The sequence below is a fragment of the Talpa occidentalis genome, unplaced genomic scaffold, assembly GCF_014898055.3.
Source record: "Talpa occidentalis isolate TD23 unplaced genomic scaffold, MPIMG_talOcc4v2.1 talOcc4.3, whole genome shotgun sequence".
Taxonomy (NCBI): domain Eukaryota; kingdom Metazoa; phylum Chordata; class Mammalia; order Eulipotyphla; family Talpidae; genus Talpa; species Talpa occidentalis.
Genome location: NW_023603184.1, coordinates 128,033,864 through 128,050,557, shown reverse-complemented (window position 1 = coordinate 128,050,557; position 16,694 = coordinate 128,033,864). Strand labels below are relative to the sequence as shown.

Sequence of the window (16,694 nt, the reverse complement as noted above, 5' to 3'; positions counted from 1 at the left end):
AGAGACTGTTTTATTCCCGTTTCCCCATAACCCAGCACAGTACAAAGGGACAGGGGAAGGTAGGAAGAGAGGACAGACAAGGACAAGTGCAGGTGGTCACATAAAGAAACACTTTACCAGGATCTAAATAGCTTTTATGTGCAAAGTATCTCCTCAGAGTGAAGTACCAGGTCAGCTTGAGTCTAATAAATAAATACTAATAGTAATGAGGATGAGAACTGGACAAAATTAAGTCTCTAAGAAGTTTTAGGGATTGATAAAACACATAGTTTCATCCTGTGCTGAGTCCTCTTGCCACGTGTTATCTTATTGACTGTATTATTAAATGTCAAGTCAATGGGGCCAAAAATAAAGACGAAATGTGCACTCTAAAATCTATTAGAGATTTCTGCCAGGAATTTGAAAAATATTCTTGTAGGAAAGAGAAATACATTTTTAATTTTTTAATTATTTCAATTGAAATAAGAACTTGAAACATTTTCTAGAAAGTCATATGAAAAGGCTTACATACATTGTATTTTTAAGTATGCTCAAACAAAGCAAAGACACATCATCAGAGAAGATAAATTAGAAGTGATCATTTAAAGAAACACTTTTATAAGCAAATAATAACAAACCATAGTTAGGCTCTAATACTAGTGATTCTAATATTTAATGAACTGTAAAGGTTAGAGAAAATGAGCCAACATGAAGATACTACTTTATGAATTAGGGGGAAAAAATAGTTCTAGAAATAACAGTTCTTACTGGCAGCAGATAATGACAAAATATTAATGAGCCATTTATCTGACTTTAATTTCTTACTTCATATAAATCCATGTAATATTAAGAGAAATTTTAATAAATTATTGTGGGGGGGTTTGCATAGATTCCATGCATAAATATAGCTTCAAATAATAATTTTCTCTGAATAGCAATAGTGAAAGTAAAGCAAGATATAAAAGGCAAGTGATAAAAATCATTTTTTCTCTAAGGTTGGTTTTTGTAAAACTTTTCAAACATAAATCAGTGGGATTACATTATCTCTAAAAAATGTCTCAACTCCCTAAGACTTGGGCAGTGAGAAATCCTGAGTTCTGATCTCTGTTACCACTGGCTATGTGATTTTATTAATTTCTCCAAGCCTGTGTTTTCTCTCACTCCATGTCTCTCTCACCTCTCTTGCTTACCTGCTTGGCCTCATCTACTCCAACCCTCAATTTATCTCCACACACTTTGAGCTCCCTATCCATTCCCATCCCTCCCACAAGGAAGGAAAGTGTTCTTTATTTTCCCCACCACAGCTCTGCTCAGACTGTAACTTAAATGCCTGCAGACTAGTCTTTCTCCTCCTTGTTCTATAAGTTTCATGAGGGAAGGGCTTCTCTTTGGCAAATTCAATAGTTTCTGGCCCTTAACAGCCATTAAATAAACATTTCTGAAACAAACAGTGGTTAGAACGGTTCAGTCAATGGAAATATATCAATACACCTGCTAAAGTTAGAGAGAACTTCTATGGATTGGACTAATACAGGGGCCTATGAGAAGTCCACTGAAGCTTCTGGTCATTCACAAAACCAGAATTGCAGATATTAACTAGTATTTTCCTGAGAGTTCTGTTACATCAGGACCAAAGGAATAAATTCCTTCTTCACAGGAAAACATTTCTACCCCTAGACAGACAGATAAATTTCTCTCATCAGGAAATAGGAAAAGAGGACCTCAATTTAGTAACTACCCAATTAACTCAACTCAGATGCCTACTAACATCTAATTCTCCATGCTTTTCAACTTTTTGGTCAAGATTAACTTCTTTTGCAATTTTTATACATTAATCTGTCTTCAAAAGACCAGGAAGTGGTCACAAGAATGAATCAAGTTCAAGCTCTGTCGGCATACATCACTAGGATGGACACATGTAAAGAAACGCCTTTAATCCATCATACAAGAAACAGTCTCCTAATTCACTGCACATTTTTTATTTCCCAGATTAAATAGTATAATGGTATCCTATAAACAATAAGATCCCTTTAATTTTGCTAGATCTCCTTAGCTGCCATATATTTCTTCCTTTGCTAATAGAGTCTATCACTACAGACTCCTACTTTCTAGGTCATCATACGCTTTTTGTTGTTTGAAACGTGGAGAACCTAACTGTAGCTCATATGGCCTCATGATTTCCTTATTCTCCCCGGGTCTTCTTCACCTCAATAATTATTGTTAACAGGCAACAGAGAGTAGGGGTAAAGAAATCTTTTACTGCAGGCAGAAGGCAAATATCCATTGTCCTTTACCACCTAAGAGTTATAGCAGATCCCCTCCACAGATCCCATCCACCTGCAGAAACCCAGAATCAGAACATAAATAACAATGGTTTAATTGTGATTTTCTTTTAATGTTTTTCCTGTTCTTGTGTTGCACTGTGAAAGTCAATCTCAACCATTTTGAAAGGAGGTCAGACACATATCCTAAAAAATAGAACTTGAACCTATTAATATTTAGACAATACTTATTTTATTATAACATTTTGTTCAAGAGTTTCTAGACTTGAACTGCCACCATAAAGATGGGTCATCAAAAGCAAATGATAATGAAGATATCCAAAACATCCAATATAGGTTTAATTCTTTGACCAGAAATATCAAAGAAGACCTGATAGATGCTCATCTAATCAGAGAAAATATGGCAAAAAAGAGCTACCAGCCTTATAGACACAAAATGGTTAAAGCACTACAGGAAAGGGTGCCTTAAGGAAAGAAAACCCCACAGCACTAGAAACCTTGCATATGACTGATCTCTGGGAGATGTGTGTGTGTGTGTGTGTGTTTGTGTTTTAAACATTCTTGCTTATTTTTTTCACAATGTAGGATTTCTCCCCTCACATCTGTCACCATAGTTTTCCCACCACCCTCCACCACACTACTCTCTACTCTCCCCCTCTCCCTACTGCTCCCCTCCTGAGTGTCTCAGATCTACAGTCAGCTTTCAAGGATTAGTCCTACAGTTTGTCTTTCTGGTTGGTTTCTCTATATTCTACATATAAGTCAAACCATCTAGTATTTCTTTCTCCTTCAGGCTCACTTGACTTAGAATAATCCCTTCCAGTTCCATCCATGTTGCTGCAAATGGCATGAGTTTACCTTTTGTGATCGCTCAGTAGTATCCCATTGTGTATATATACCACATCTTCTTGATCCACTCACGTGTTCTGGGACTTTTAGGTTGTTTCCTTATCTTGGCTATTGTAAATAGTGCTGCTATAAACATAGAAGTGCAGGTTTCCTTTTGATTAGTGTCTTTGTGTTCTTTGGATAGATACCTGTGGGTCATATGGCAGATCCATTTTTAGTCTTTTGAGGAAACTTCACACTTTTCCACAGCGGCTAGACCAGTCCATATTCCCACCAAGAGTATAACAGACTTCCTTTTTTCTCTGCACTCTCACCAGCACTTGTTGTTTCTGGTTTTTTCTGATATGGCCATTCTCACAGGAGTGAGGTAGTACCTCATTGTGCCTCTAGGACATGTAATAACCTCATACTGCACGTTACACAGAGGTGATCAATTCTTAGCAAATTCTGGGGATCACTGCCTTTTAAGATTCTTATTATCACAAATTTTTTTTCAAAACTGCCAAGATAGTTGCACTCTTCCTAGAGTACATGAATGCAAAAGAGATCATCAACCCTCAAAACAGCACTTGGAGGGTCTCCCCGGTGGTGCAGGTGGTTGAGCACAGCGCTGTGAAGCTGTCCGCAGCCTCTGCAGTGTGGGTTCAATCCCAGCCAGCCAGCGAGAATCCCACATGGCACAGAAGACCTCTCCTGTCTCACCTGCTGCTCCCCTCAGCAGTGTGTTTCAGTAAGTCTGCCTGTTCTGTTCCCTGCTCTGTCTCTGGTGAATCCTCTCACCCTCCCATGCATCTGGCCTGTACCCCGGTTCTTGTATGCATGAATAAATAAATCTTTTTTTTTTTTAAAAAAAAGCATTTGGAAATTATAGTAGGAATATCAGCTATGAAAGACAAATGTTTTATTCATTAACAACCACATCATAAAGCTGAGTATCTCACTGCAAAATAAGCAATAATTGAATTAGGATGTGTATTAATTTGCTAGGGCTGCCATAATAAAGTATCACAGATTGGTGACTCAAACAACAGGAACTTATTCCCTCTTCGCCAGTTCCAGAGGCTGGAAATCCAAGGTTAAGGTGTGGGCAGTGTTGGTTTTGTTTTGAGGCCTCTCTTCTTGGCTTACAGAGGACTGCCTTCTCCCTGGGTCCTCACAGGGTCTTCTCTCTGCTGGAGCTAGTCTCCCTCCAAGTTTCCTCTTCTTATAAAGATATCCTCCATATTGGATGAGAATCCCACCCCAAAGGCCTGTTTTCATTTAATTACATTCTAAAGTCCTCATGTACGAGAGCTACATTTGGAAGCATCTGAGATTCGGGCTTCAATATAATGATTGGGGGTGTGAGAGCCAATTCCCATAAAAGATGGTCTGTTCCACCAACAGGGTCATTTTAAATCCTATTGGGACCTTCTGCAGTTTCCTTATATTGTTAAAAATTGACTAAAACAGTTTTTTCTCACTTAATATGATAATCAATCATTAGAATTATGCTCAGTTCACTTGTAAATTGATATTCTAGGGTTGTGAATAAAACAGCCACCAAAGAAGATTTCACACTGACAGTACAAATTGGAATCCCAGGTTGCTCGGCTGTAAAATGGGGATTATCACACTTTCTCTAGAGATTATGAAATGAATTTAAATAGGAGAATATGGACATAACACCTTTTCTTAGCTGTCTTCTCTTACATCTCTTAGTTCCTCACTCTTTAAAGGTGTTTCCAGGAATGCCTGCCTCAGCATGGGTGGCCAGGAGAACCAAACTAGGTGAGCATCCTTTAAAAACAACAGCAAATCCCACCCACATTCCCCATAAAGCATTCCCTCAGTGCTAAGATGTCACAAGGCACTTCCTATAATGTTTTAACACCATTGTTTTAATATCATTTCTCAAACATGTGCTCTTGGAGAGAAAGAATTATTTTGCACAGCTCTGAATTCCCTGCACTGCTCAGCACAGTGTCTTACACAAACTAGACGCTCAATAAAGGTTGAATGAAGGAAGAAGGGATTCATCAGCCAGGGAACACAAGTCAGGCTCCACTGTTGACTTGTCTGAATTGGGGCTGCTACATCAATTTCCTGTTTTGAGATTCCTGGTGACCCAACAGCAATTGCAGTCACTACCTACAGGTACACTACACCATCTATATGTATCCCAAAGTCTTAACTAGACATTACCCAGATCTAGCAGTGCCTCTCCCAGGGATATGTTGGAGATTACAGAAGAATTGTCTTGTTGTTTACTATCCCAGATTCTAGCCAAAAGGTTGAAGTCAAATAGGACAAAGTTTAGCCCTAAAATATAAATTTCCTAATCATTACAGACTGGAAAATGTGGCCAGAACCTTAAACTAAAGGGGCCTTCCAGTGAGCCTGCAGACTTGCTGGTTCAGCCAAGCTGCCCAGTTTCAAGCAGAGCTAGAACAATCACAGCAGGTACCTGGATGTTTGTTTTGATTGCTGAGTGGAGTCTAGAAGCACCAAGGGAGTTCCCACCTTGTCCAGGAGCAGGTAAGTTTTAGTGTAGGACATGACAAAACCTGATTCCATCATTTTAGGTAACATAACCCTATAAGGAGCGAGCTCATGAGCCAGTGGATGTCAGGCACTACCCAACTGTTCTTCCCTGTAGAGAGAAATAAGCAAAGGTATAGAAAAGGGTGTGGGGGGTCCTTCATTAGAACTTCCTAAGAAAGCATAAAGGTTGCACAGGGTCCTCTTTCCAGAGTGCTGAGATAACACAGGGATAGGAGCAAATAGTATCTTCCTTACAGAGTTACACATCTCCAGTGCTATCCTCATTATCCAAGGGAAAGGGAAAGACAGAGAAGAGCATCTGCTAATGAGCATATTTGTTCATCCATGAACTTCTACATTTCTCTTAAGGCAGCCCATTCATGACAGGTCTCTCTGCTTACTGCAATACAGAATGCAAACCATATGCAACTGGTAATTACACATAAGTAATTATTTTAGCTTAGTTTCAGAATTTCCTCCAATGTCTTGTCCAATATCACAGTTGTTTCTCTCAGCTCACTTGGTCCCTAATGAAGCAAAATCCTTACTATCTTCCATTTTTCACTACAGCCATGCAATATCAATGTCTGACTTTGATTTCACCCAATCAGGGCTCTCCCAGACCTCATTCAAGACTAATGTACAGAAGAGATATGTGAGATGCCCACATTCTCTCACTAGAGTAGTATTCTTTTAGGAATAAGCTGCTGCCTTATTAACCAAAAAGCCTTTATATCTAATGCTTCCTGAGACTTCTTCGTTCTCTGTACCAAGCAGAGGCTAGACCGATTGCAGGGATTTCAGTTCACAATAAACAATAGAGCATGCTGATGTCCTGAGCATTCACATCAGACAAAATAAGGTGGCCTGGAAAGTCAGGTGTCCAAATATTCAATGACTTACAAGACTTGTCACGTTCTTTAATGGATATCTGGGACAGTTGGGGGACAATTGGAGAAAAACCAAATGTTTCACAGATATGTTTTCAACTCAACCGAACTCTGTAGTCTGAATTTTTAGTGTTCATTACTTCGAATGCATCTCAACCATAAGCCTTTCAAATGGTCTCCAATTTTTTCTTCAGTCTATTTTCAGCAGGGAAAAAAATCACGTCAGACACCACCCTCTTCACATTTAAAAAGTCAGAAACAAATACAACTGAAACTGAAGGAAAGACTTGTGCTGGTCTCAATAGAGCATAACCAGCATGAGCTCAGGGACCCTCTTCTTCAGTGCTGAATCCCCCAATACCCAGCCCAGTGATGAACTTGCTATAATAATAATAATCATAAATATAAATATTTATGGAGAGTATTACTAATATGCTTACAGTACCATAACAAATACCATAGACAGTGTAGTTTAAACAACAGAAACTTATTTCTCACAGTTCCGAAGGCTAGAAGTCCAAGAACAAGAGGTTAGCTGACTTAATTCCTTTGAAGCCTTCTCTCTGGCTCACCAATCACTATCCTCTTGCTGTGTCCTCCCATGGCAGAGAGAAAGCAAGCTCCTGGTCTCTTTTTATAAAAACACTTACTTATCCTATCTACCCAAAGGACACAAAAACATTGATTCAAAAGAACCCCTGTACACCTATGTTTATTGCAGCACTATTTACAATAGGTAAAATGTGGAAGCAACCCAAATGCCCAAAAATAGATGACTGGATCAAGATGTGGTATATATACACAATAGAATATTATTCAGCAATCAAAAAAGATAAACTCATGCCATTCACAGCAACATGGATGGAACTAGAAGGAATTATGCTCAGTGAAATAAGCCAGAAGGAAAAAGAAAAATATCAGATGGTTTCACTTTTAGCAGAAATATAGGGGAACCCAATAAGACATCAGTGTAAAAAATAATAACAGTACAAAACACAACAAAGCAAAAATGGACAATCATAAATCAGAGACATCCTGCAGGGGAGGAGGAGGGAGAGGGATCAGAGGGAGGGAGGGAGGAGCACAGGGGACTGAGGTGATGGTGCACGGGTGCATTGGTGAAGGAAACTCTATGGGGACTGCACCTGAGGGGTTTGGGGAAGCAAACATTGTTTAAAAATGAACAATGATGTAAAAAAAAAAAATTAATATTAAAAAATAATAATAAAAAAATAAATAAATCTTTAAAAATAAAAATAAAAACAGGAAAAAAAATCTTCTCAGATGAGGGCTCCTCCATGACATCATTTAACCTAATTACCTCCTTACAGGCGCTATCCCAACTAGAGTCACACTGGGAGTTAAGTCTTCAAGCCATAGTATTCACCGTGCTGTTCCAACTAGTAAACATTATCTCATTTAATCCCTACAACAACCTACAGTTTAAGAGGAAAACAAAAACAAAAGCTAAAGAAGTTAAGAATATATCCAAACAATCACTTTACAATCACCTATTATTAAGCTACAACATAGATGAACTTTGGAAACATTATGCTAAGTAAAAGAAGCCAATACCAAAAGGTCACAAGTCGTATAAATCCACTTATACGAAACACCAGAATAAGCAAATCCATGGAGACAAAAAGCAGATGAGAGGACGCCAGGGGCCTCAGGGAGAGGGGCCTGCTACAGGTACAGGGATTCTTTCTGCGGCAATAAAAATGTTCCAGAATTAGGTGGTAGTGATAATTGCACATCTCTCTGCACATACATAATAAAAACCATTGAATGGTATATTTTATTTTATTTTTTTATAAAGTTTTTTTTAAAAGATTGATTGATTGATTGATTGATTGATTGATTGATTGATTGATTGATTTATACAAGCACTGGGTACAGTCAGAAGCGCGGGAGGGTGAGAGAATTCACCAGAGCAAGAGCGGGGAGCAGAGCAGGCAGAGGGACCTAAGTACACTGCTGAGGGGAGCAGTGGGCGGCAGGAGAGGTCTGCGCGCCATGTGGGACCCTCCTCTGGTGGTGGCCGGGGAGCAGCTGGTGATCGAACCGGCGCTGCAGAAGCTGTGGGCAGCTTCGCAACCCAGTGCTCAACTGCTGCGCCACCGGGAGGCCCCTGAATGGTATATTTTAAAGGGGTGAATTCTATGGTATGTGAATTACAAAAGTAGTTAAGAAAACTATTTTTTACAAAATAGTTATTTACAAAAATAGTTAAGAAAACTGCCCAAGGTCACACATACAGTAAGGAAACAGTAGTCCCAAGAATCAAAAATTGGTCTTTTTGATTCTAGGAATTCTGCTCTCAACAATTATACAGTTCTGATTATAGTTATTCCCAATAAACATTTGCTGAAGACACCAGTGGCCCTCACCACACTCTGCTTCCTTCCCTCACACACTACATCATCAGGAAGAACGAACCAAAGACTAACACACACTCAGAGTGCTTATAAATTCTTTAATATGACCTTGATAAGCATCCTTATCCATGCCTCTCAGCAATTAGCCAAAACTTTCACTTTCCTCAAGTTCCAGTCCATCCTCCTTCTTCATCCCAGTCTCTAGGACAATAAATACTGTTTCCAGAAGAGATCTTCAGTGGTACATAGCCACAATTCTACTCCTTCACCTGCAGGTTGAATCTCTAACCGTAATATGCTAATGCCTTTATACAAGTATTGGAATGAACTGTCACTCCTGATTCAAAACCCAATTCTGACCTTGTGCTCTCAGACTTACTCCCTTCTGTTTCCAACCCCTCATGCTTATCAGCTCCATCTCTCAACTGTTAAGTTGCTCTGTTACCCCATGTATGCCATGACCGCCATGCTTCTAGCTACTACCCTAGCTTGCTTGATTTCTGAGCCAAGCCCATCCCCATGGATACTTACTGTCTCCAATCACCTCTTCTCATTCACTGCCAATGCACTGTAAGCTAATTTCCAACACTAGCGTCTCACTGAAACTGCTGCCTTCAGACCACAAGTAATTACTTCATTGGCAAATCCAAAGATAACCTTTGCTCCTTACTAGATCATTCTACTGCGGGTGATGCTGTAGTTCATACCTCTCTGTTTTGAAACTTTAAACATTCTCCTGATTCTCCACTCATTTCCCTCTTCATTTATCCTCTGTCCCTTCATGGACTTCTCCCTCTCTCTTCAATTCCTAATGATATTCCCAACTTACATTATCTTTATTCTACCCATGCTCCCTGGTCAATCTCATTCACAACCATGTTTATCATTTAACATTTATATGGAAATGACTCTCAAATCTACTATCTCCAATTCTACCTCACTTTCCCTGAGCTTCAGACTATTATATCCAGCCGCCTCCTAGACATGGCTTCATCTGTGCCTCAAACTCTGTTAAAACAAACATGTTCTGATTTTCACATTCTCTTCTTTTCACCATTTAACCTGTTGGTTCCCTAGTGCTACCCATTTCAGCTGGAATCCACCTTTCATCCAGGTATCCTGTTAAGGGTCCCCACCCAGTGGCCTGAACTCTTCTCTCTGCTTTGCTACCCCATCTACGAAACCTTCTGACTTTATCACTGAAGGATTCTTAAAAACATTCCTTCTCCATGCCTCTTAGCACTTCCTGAGAACAGAATTTCTGCTTACTTCTCTTCTTCCATTTTTACAGTCTAGGGGATAATGGCCAAGCACTTGAGCCTGACAAAAAGATCTTCCAAAAAGTGAATTCCATGTCCCTGGCCTTACCTCCCCTGACACATCACCCTCTGCCTCAACCTTGCAATTTACCATGAAATTCATCAAAAGATGCTGTGTTGTTACAGTGCCCTGCCTTCTTAGCACACACTATCTAAAATTCTCCATCTTCTCTCACCACTCTATCCTCAATACTTCCCTTCTTCTTGTTCTCCAAGACTTAGCTCAAACATCACCTTTTCCAAGATGCCTTTTCACACTCCTAAAGAGTTGCTTCTCCCTAGCACTATGCTAGCACTCCATGCTTACCCCAACACAACAAGCTTTATTCTTCTAAAATTATATATTAATCTATCAACCTCTCCTGACTGGACAATCAACTCCTCAAGGTAAGCATTGTTCATACTAGGTACTCAATTTGACTCCTTTGCATGTTAAATATTAGTGGTAAAGAGAGGTGTTTCCAGACCTCTAACTGCCTTGGACCTCTCATATGACCTTATTTCAATCACTTGGTTGGGAGACTCTGCTATGGAAGGGATGTTTTAATGTTCCAAACACATAGAAATTTTGGTTACTATTTCCAAACTACAATCTGGAAAGGACAGTCTCCACTGCAGTGAGAGTTAAAGGGACAGAGGACTTAACAGACTAAATTTAGCCATACCTTGCTGCTCAACATACTCTAAGATTTGGCAAGGTACATCTCTTAGGCGGGCACACTGCTGACACAGCAGGAGGAAAAGGAACTCAACCAAATCTCAGCAGACTCAAAGAGGAAAACCTGCAATACCTTGAACACAGGAAATTCTGAGTTCTGCTGATTCATTCTGACTTAGTACCGCAATAACACTTGAGTAAGGCACAAGCTGAGTCTGCATTTTGTTTCTGCAGAGCTCATAGAATTTTGTATACAGAAAATTTAATAGCTGTTCTTTACAGTCATTTGCAATTTCTCAAATATTGACTGCAGTCACCTACATTATAGTGTCTGGTAGCATTATGTGGTGTTTTTCTTGTAAAGATGCAGTCCTGGTCAAAATACTGATGAGAATATAAAATGAGGGAACTAGAGTTCCTTAAATTAAAGAAAACCATACAGGAAATCTCTTGTCCAAAGGCTCACTGCTAGCTCTATTGGAGGCCGAAGATCCCTGCTTAAGTCAACAGCTCTTGTTCATGTTCAATATAAGGACATCTGTACTAATAGGAAATAGCATTTAAGTATCAACATAACACATACGTTATGCAAAATAAACATACTCAGCAAAATAAACATACTCAGAGAAAAATCAGGTTAATTTTCATGAGGACTAAATTTTCTAAGAAAATACATTAGAGCAAATCATGAAGCAAAGAACCTTTACAAAATAGATGTTAGCAAATCATCTCTTTCTTTGTTCTTAATCTATAAAGGTATGTGAATTGTGAATAAAAGATAAGATGGGAAAAATTTCTAGACTGAAATCTAATTTTACATAAGTCCTTAATTTATCATGCCTCTTACATATAGTAATAACTAATTATAGCTAAGATTTAATTAACATTACTTGAAGAAAAAAGACACTCATTGTACAGGTTTTGATATTTGTCTTTAAGTGCTATATGATACATAATTGGCTAGAAAATGTCAGTTGCTTCAACAACAGTCATTATTTAGACTAAACCAGTACCAAAGAAGTAAAGATTTTTGCACTTGCTCCTAAACAGGTTTGTGACTAAATACTTACTTGTTCAGTGTGAGGTCAAGAATGAATTTGGAGCCAAAGGCCTCAATCTGGAAGCTTGCCTGGGCCAGATGGACAGCCTAGGAATTCAAAAAGACAGAAAGAGCCTTAGCTTATTTTCCTGTCTACAAAGCTAATTATAATGACATCAAAAATTATATTTAATAACAAATTTTAATGGATTGATTCATTTTTAATGGATCATTATATAATACTTCATTTTTTTAGAGACTAGGTACAATGTCATAGTTTTTTTAATTTATTTTTATTATTATTTTTAAATTTATATATTTTTACATCATTTTTCATTTTTGCAAAATGTATGCATTTTCATCTTGGTTATAGTCCCCACATAATTCCCTCCCTCCCTTGTTTTGATCCCACTCCCTCCTCCCCCCACTGCAGTGCATCTTTGGTTTATAGTTGTTTGTTGATATTGGTTTTTACTTTATTATAATTAGTCTTTTTCCTGGTCCCTTATTTAGGTTTTCTAAATTCCTGCTATGAGTGAGGCCATCTGGTATTTTTCTTTTCTTTCTGGGTTATTTCGCTGAGCATGATCCCTTCCAGCTCCATCCATGTTGCTGCAAATAGTGTGAGTTTATCTTTTTCATCGCTGAGTAATATTCCAGTGGTCCAACCACTATGGAAAGCTGTGTGGAGATTCCTCAACCTGCTAGAGATGGAGCTTCCCTACGATGCAATTCCACTCCTAGGTATTTACCCAAAGGACACAGAAACATTAATTCAAAAGGGCACCTACACCCCTATGTTTATAGCAGCACCATTTACAATAGGTAAGCTATGGAAACAACCCAAATGCCCCAAAATAGATGACTGGATCAAGAAGATGTGGTACATATACACAATGGAATATTACTCACTGTCATAGTTTTAGAAACTGATAAAATACAACCAGTATTTTATTTTTTTAAAAGATTTATTTATTTATGCATACAAGAACTGGGGTACAGGCCAGAGGTGTAAAGGGTGAAAGGTTTCACCAGAGACAGAATGGGGAACAGAACAGGCAGATTGACTGAAATACACTGCTGAGAGGAACAGCAAGTGAGTCAGGAAAGGTCTGCTGTGCCATGTGGGTAGCTCCCTGGCTGGGGATTGAACTTGTGCTGCAGTGGCTGCAAATAGATCCATAGCTTGTATCTTAACCCCTTGCGCCACCAAGGAGGCCCACAACCAGTACTTTAAAATAAACCCCTCATGATGAAAATCCAGAGCATATTTAGCTGGATTTCAAAGTGACCATGATGAATAATGCAAAAGTCTGCTAATTAAAGCTTGATTTCAGCCTGTTTTGTGCACAAAGCTATCCAATTCTTTCTGCACACCTAAGTGAAAAATCATGTCAGAGCTCTGCTCTTCATCAGGAATTGGAACTTTCTTTAAGTGATAGATCAGCAGAATGTGACATAAAATGGGACAGCACAACCTTTTAACTTCAGAAAGCTCTTAGAAGCAGGCCCTTCAAAAGTCACACATTTATAGATCCCATCATTATCGTGCCTTAACTCAAAGATACAAAAATAATCTCATCTGAACAGGAATCATTTTTACTAGGTGCTGATGCTGAAGATTAGTAGAGCTCACAGAAGTGACTGGAATAATGTAAATTAACAAATCAATGACATTTTGTCAAGGTATTATCCCAGATAAAACTCGCCTTCATCATCTTATTAAAAAAAAAAAAAGCGACAGGATAAATTTAACACCTACACCCCTCACTCCCTCCCTTGACTCACGAACATTCTTCCCCCAACTTCATTCCTAAGGCAAGTAGGTGTTACAAATCATCTGGAAGTGCTAGTGCACCACAACCAGTTTCCACTCCCACCTTTAACCCAAAACCACCCCATGTATCTCTGTCCCTCTCCATTTTCAGTTATTGAAACTGCACATATCCTTCAAAGGCAATGCAACTGCATTCCTTTCTATAAAGCTCCTATGCACACACTCTGGGAATGAACCTCTGTCCTCGGTTTCCACCATGATCTGTACTTACTTCCCACCCCACCGCAGAAGGTGAGCTGCACAGCTGATCACTTAAAGGTCTTGCCAAGAGTTGTGGGTTCACAATCCTTCTGTCAAATATATGCACTTGCAATGAATTAACCAAATATTCATTGTCAATACTACTTGGTCATGCAAACATATAAAATACTATCAACTATGACTTCTACTTTTGTCAAGCACAAATGGTTGACAATCACTCTATACCAATCAATAAATAAAACAGAAAGGAATTAATAAATACTAAAATTTAAATACAAAGCAATGAAAAAGTAGGCACCTGGATCTCTAGTACCATGGGATGTCATTCCAAACTCCTAATAACCATGTAGAACAGGTTCATTATACTTGATCTGGGTTTTCTGCATACAGACAACTACATGAAAGAGAAAGAAATTTCTCTCTTGTCAAGTGTGGCCTCTCTCATCTGCAGCAGAACCTCCATCTAATACAAATATTATATTGCCTTTAATCTAAGTTCATTCTGTGTTCTGAAGCATTAATGTTTACATGAAGATTTTTATATTGATGAATAATTTATGTATAAGGGGAAATTGTTCAGCTCTGGGTCCCAAAATCTTTAAAAAAAAAAAACAAAACTTACTGAGATTAAGAGGTCCTTGACATATCTTCTCTTAAGAAAATTAAACAATAGAGGAAAGTTCAGTAGCTGCACCCTAGACTAAAAGAGCAGATAAATGTACCTCCTTGAGCATCTTTATAAACAATAAGAGGGTCCTCCCTGGTGGCACAAGGGGTTAAGCACAGCACTTTAAGCAATCTGCAGCCTCTGCAGCACGAGTTTGATCCCCGGTCAGCCTGCTGCTCCCCTCAGCAGTGTATTTCAGACAGTCTGCCTGTTCAGTTCCCCACTCTGTCTCAGGTGAATCCTCTCACTCCCTGCACCTCTGGCCTGTACCCCAGTTCCTGTATGCATAAATAAATAAATCTTTTAAAAAATGGATATGTGTCAAATTTCTGGAAAAAAAATAAGAGCCTGACAGCCTCACTGCATGGCAAATAAGCAACGAAACAAGTGGAAGCTGAATAAAACCCTGCTGCCAAATAAGGGGGCCCGCTGTTTACCCTATTTTACAGAGTTGTGTGAAATATACATCTTGATCACTATTAAATAAATTTATACAGTCAATGTGACAAGTTTCAGTTTAACAGAATGTAATGAAAGAGCTAGCAATTAACATTAATACTAGGATTTTCCTTTGTTTTGTTTTATCTCTCATTCACTCATCCACATGTCAGGTCCCACTCTGTATAAAGACAGCTGGCCCTCCGGGAGGGCCCTCACCCACAAGGAGACAGAAGTCTCTAGGGAAGCAGGTACAGCTGCCAGCCTTTCTGTGTCTAAGGGGGTACCAGAACCAAGGCTTCACTGACAGAATATGCTTTGAACAAAATTTCAAAAGCTGAATGAGAAACCGTATGCTAGGAGAAGAAAAGACATTCAAAGCAGTGGGGGAAAACATTTACAGGAGTACAAAATGAATATGGGATAAAAACTTTTTAAGATTGAATATGGTCTATAGGAAAATAGTTTTCAGAGGAAATGTCAAGCAATGGCTCTGAAGAGGTAGGCTGGAGACTAGGGGCTTGGTGACATGTTCAGTGATGTGTACAATCACATGGAGCAAGCCTTCTTCTAGATGTCCATTCCCCTCACTCGCTCAGCACTGACACGTGCCTTTATCATCAGTCTCATCATCATCATCACTGACATCATGATTCAAATATACTGAAACAAACATCATCAGCAACATTCCTGTTCTTACAGAATAGAAAATCTGACTAAAAATCTTACATTACTAAAAATCTTACATTAAATCTTACATTTATTAGTAAGAATGTTATTTTTCTTATCTTCTGTTTCTTTTCCCATTGCTATACATGCTACATTTATATATATAGTACAGATTCTTCTCAATACAGAAATAAATACCTGACAAGTGTGACTTTTCCCTATCATCCTGTTATTTCTGCGCTATCATAGACACAGTTAAAATAGCTTACAACACCTGGAATCTCTGTGATTCCATATTCAGTTTATTATTTTTTCATTACCAAAATGCAGTTTTGATAATGGCCAATTTTATAGTTTCAAATGAGATAAAGTGAATCCTGATCATTACTGTATTACAAATTACATTTTTTAGTATTATTTATTTTTACTTAATATTAGCCCACTTCTCCCAAATGGTAGAAAAATGAAAAAGAAAAGCAGGGATGGGTACAAATGTTTAAGCTACGGCCATATCATCTCTTTATGGGTGATTAAGTGTTAGTTCACAGCTGACCAGCATCCCTGCTACTCACTGGAAATACACAGACTACCCAGAGTATTGCTCTTCTTTTTATTTGAGTGAGATCTACAAATATGTTCAATAATTAAAAATCAGATCATAGAAATACTTCAGAAAAGACTTCATAAACTGCACACGAGGTCACATGGGTTATTTTCTCCTTTGGGATATTTGTTAAACAGACTTGATAATTAACACTTTTTTTAATAAGGACAGTCACTATAATAGCCCTGGGAAAGAATACAGGGTTTTATAGTCAAACAGCACATTTCATGACATGCGTGAGCACAACCCTGGGCTCAGAATTACCACCCTGAAGGGCTAGAACAGCTGTTGCCTAAAGCACTTTGGTATTTTTCTCTTGAATCAGAATCTGGCACAAGGAAATTACAGGAGCTCTATAAAC

General features: G+C 38.6%; 1 protein-coding gene across 3 annotated transcripts in view; it reads right to left on the bottom strand.

Moving 5' to 3' along the window:
• Positions 1-16,694, bottom strand: part of ADAM23 (ADAM metallopeptidase domain 23) — a 159,433-nt gene that overhangs the window by 109,006 nt on the left and 33,733 nt on the right. For all 3 annotated transcript variants that reach the window (XM_037523920.2, XM_037523919.2, XM_054700020.1), the window contains exon 3: positions 11,949-12,025. In XM_037523920.2, coding sequence (XP_037379817.1) covers positions 11,949-12,025 — 77 coding nt within the window. The remainder of the gene's footprint in view (positions 1-11,948; positions 12,026-16,694) is intronic.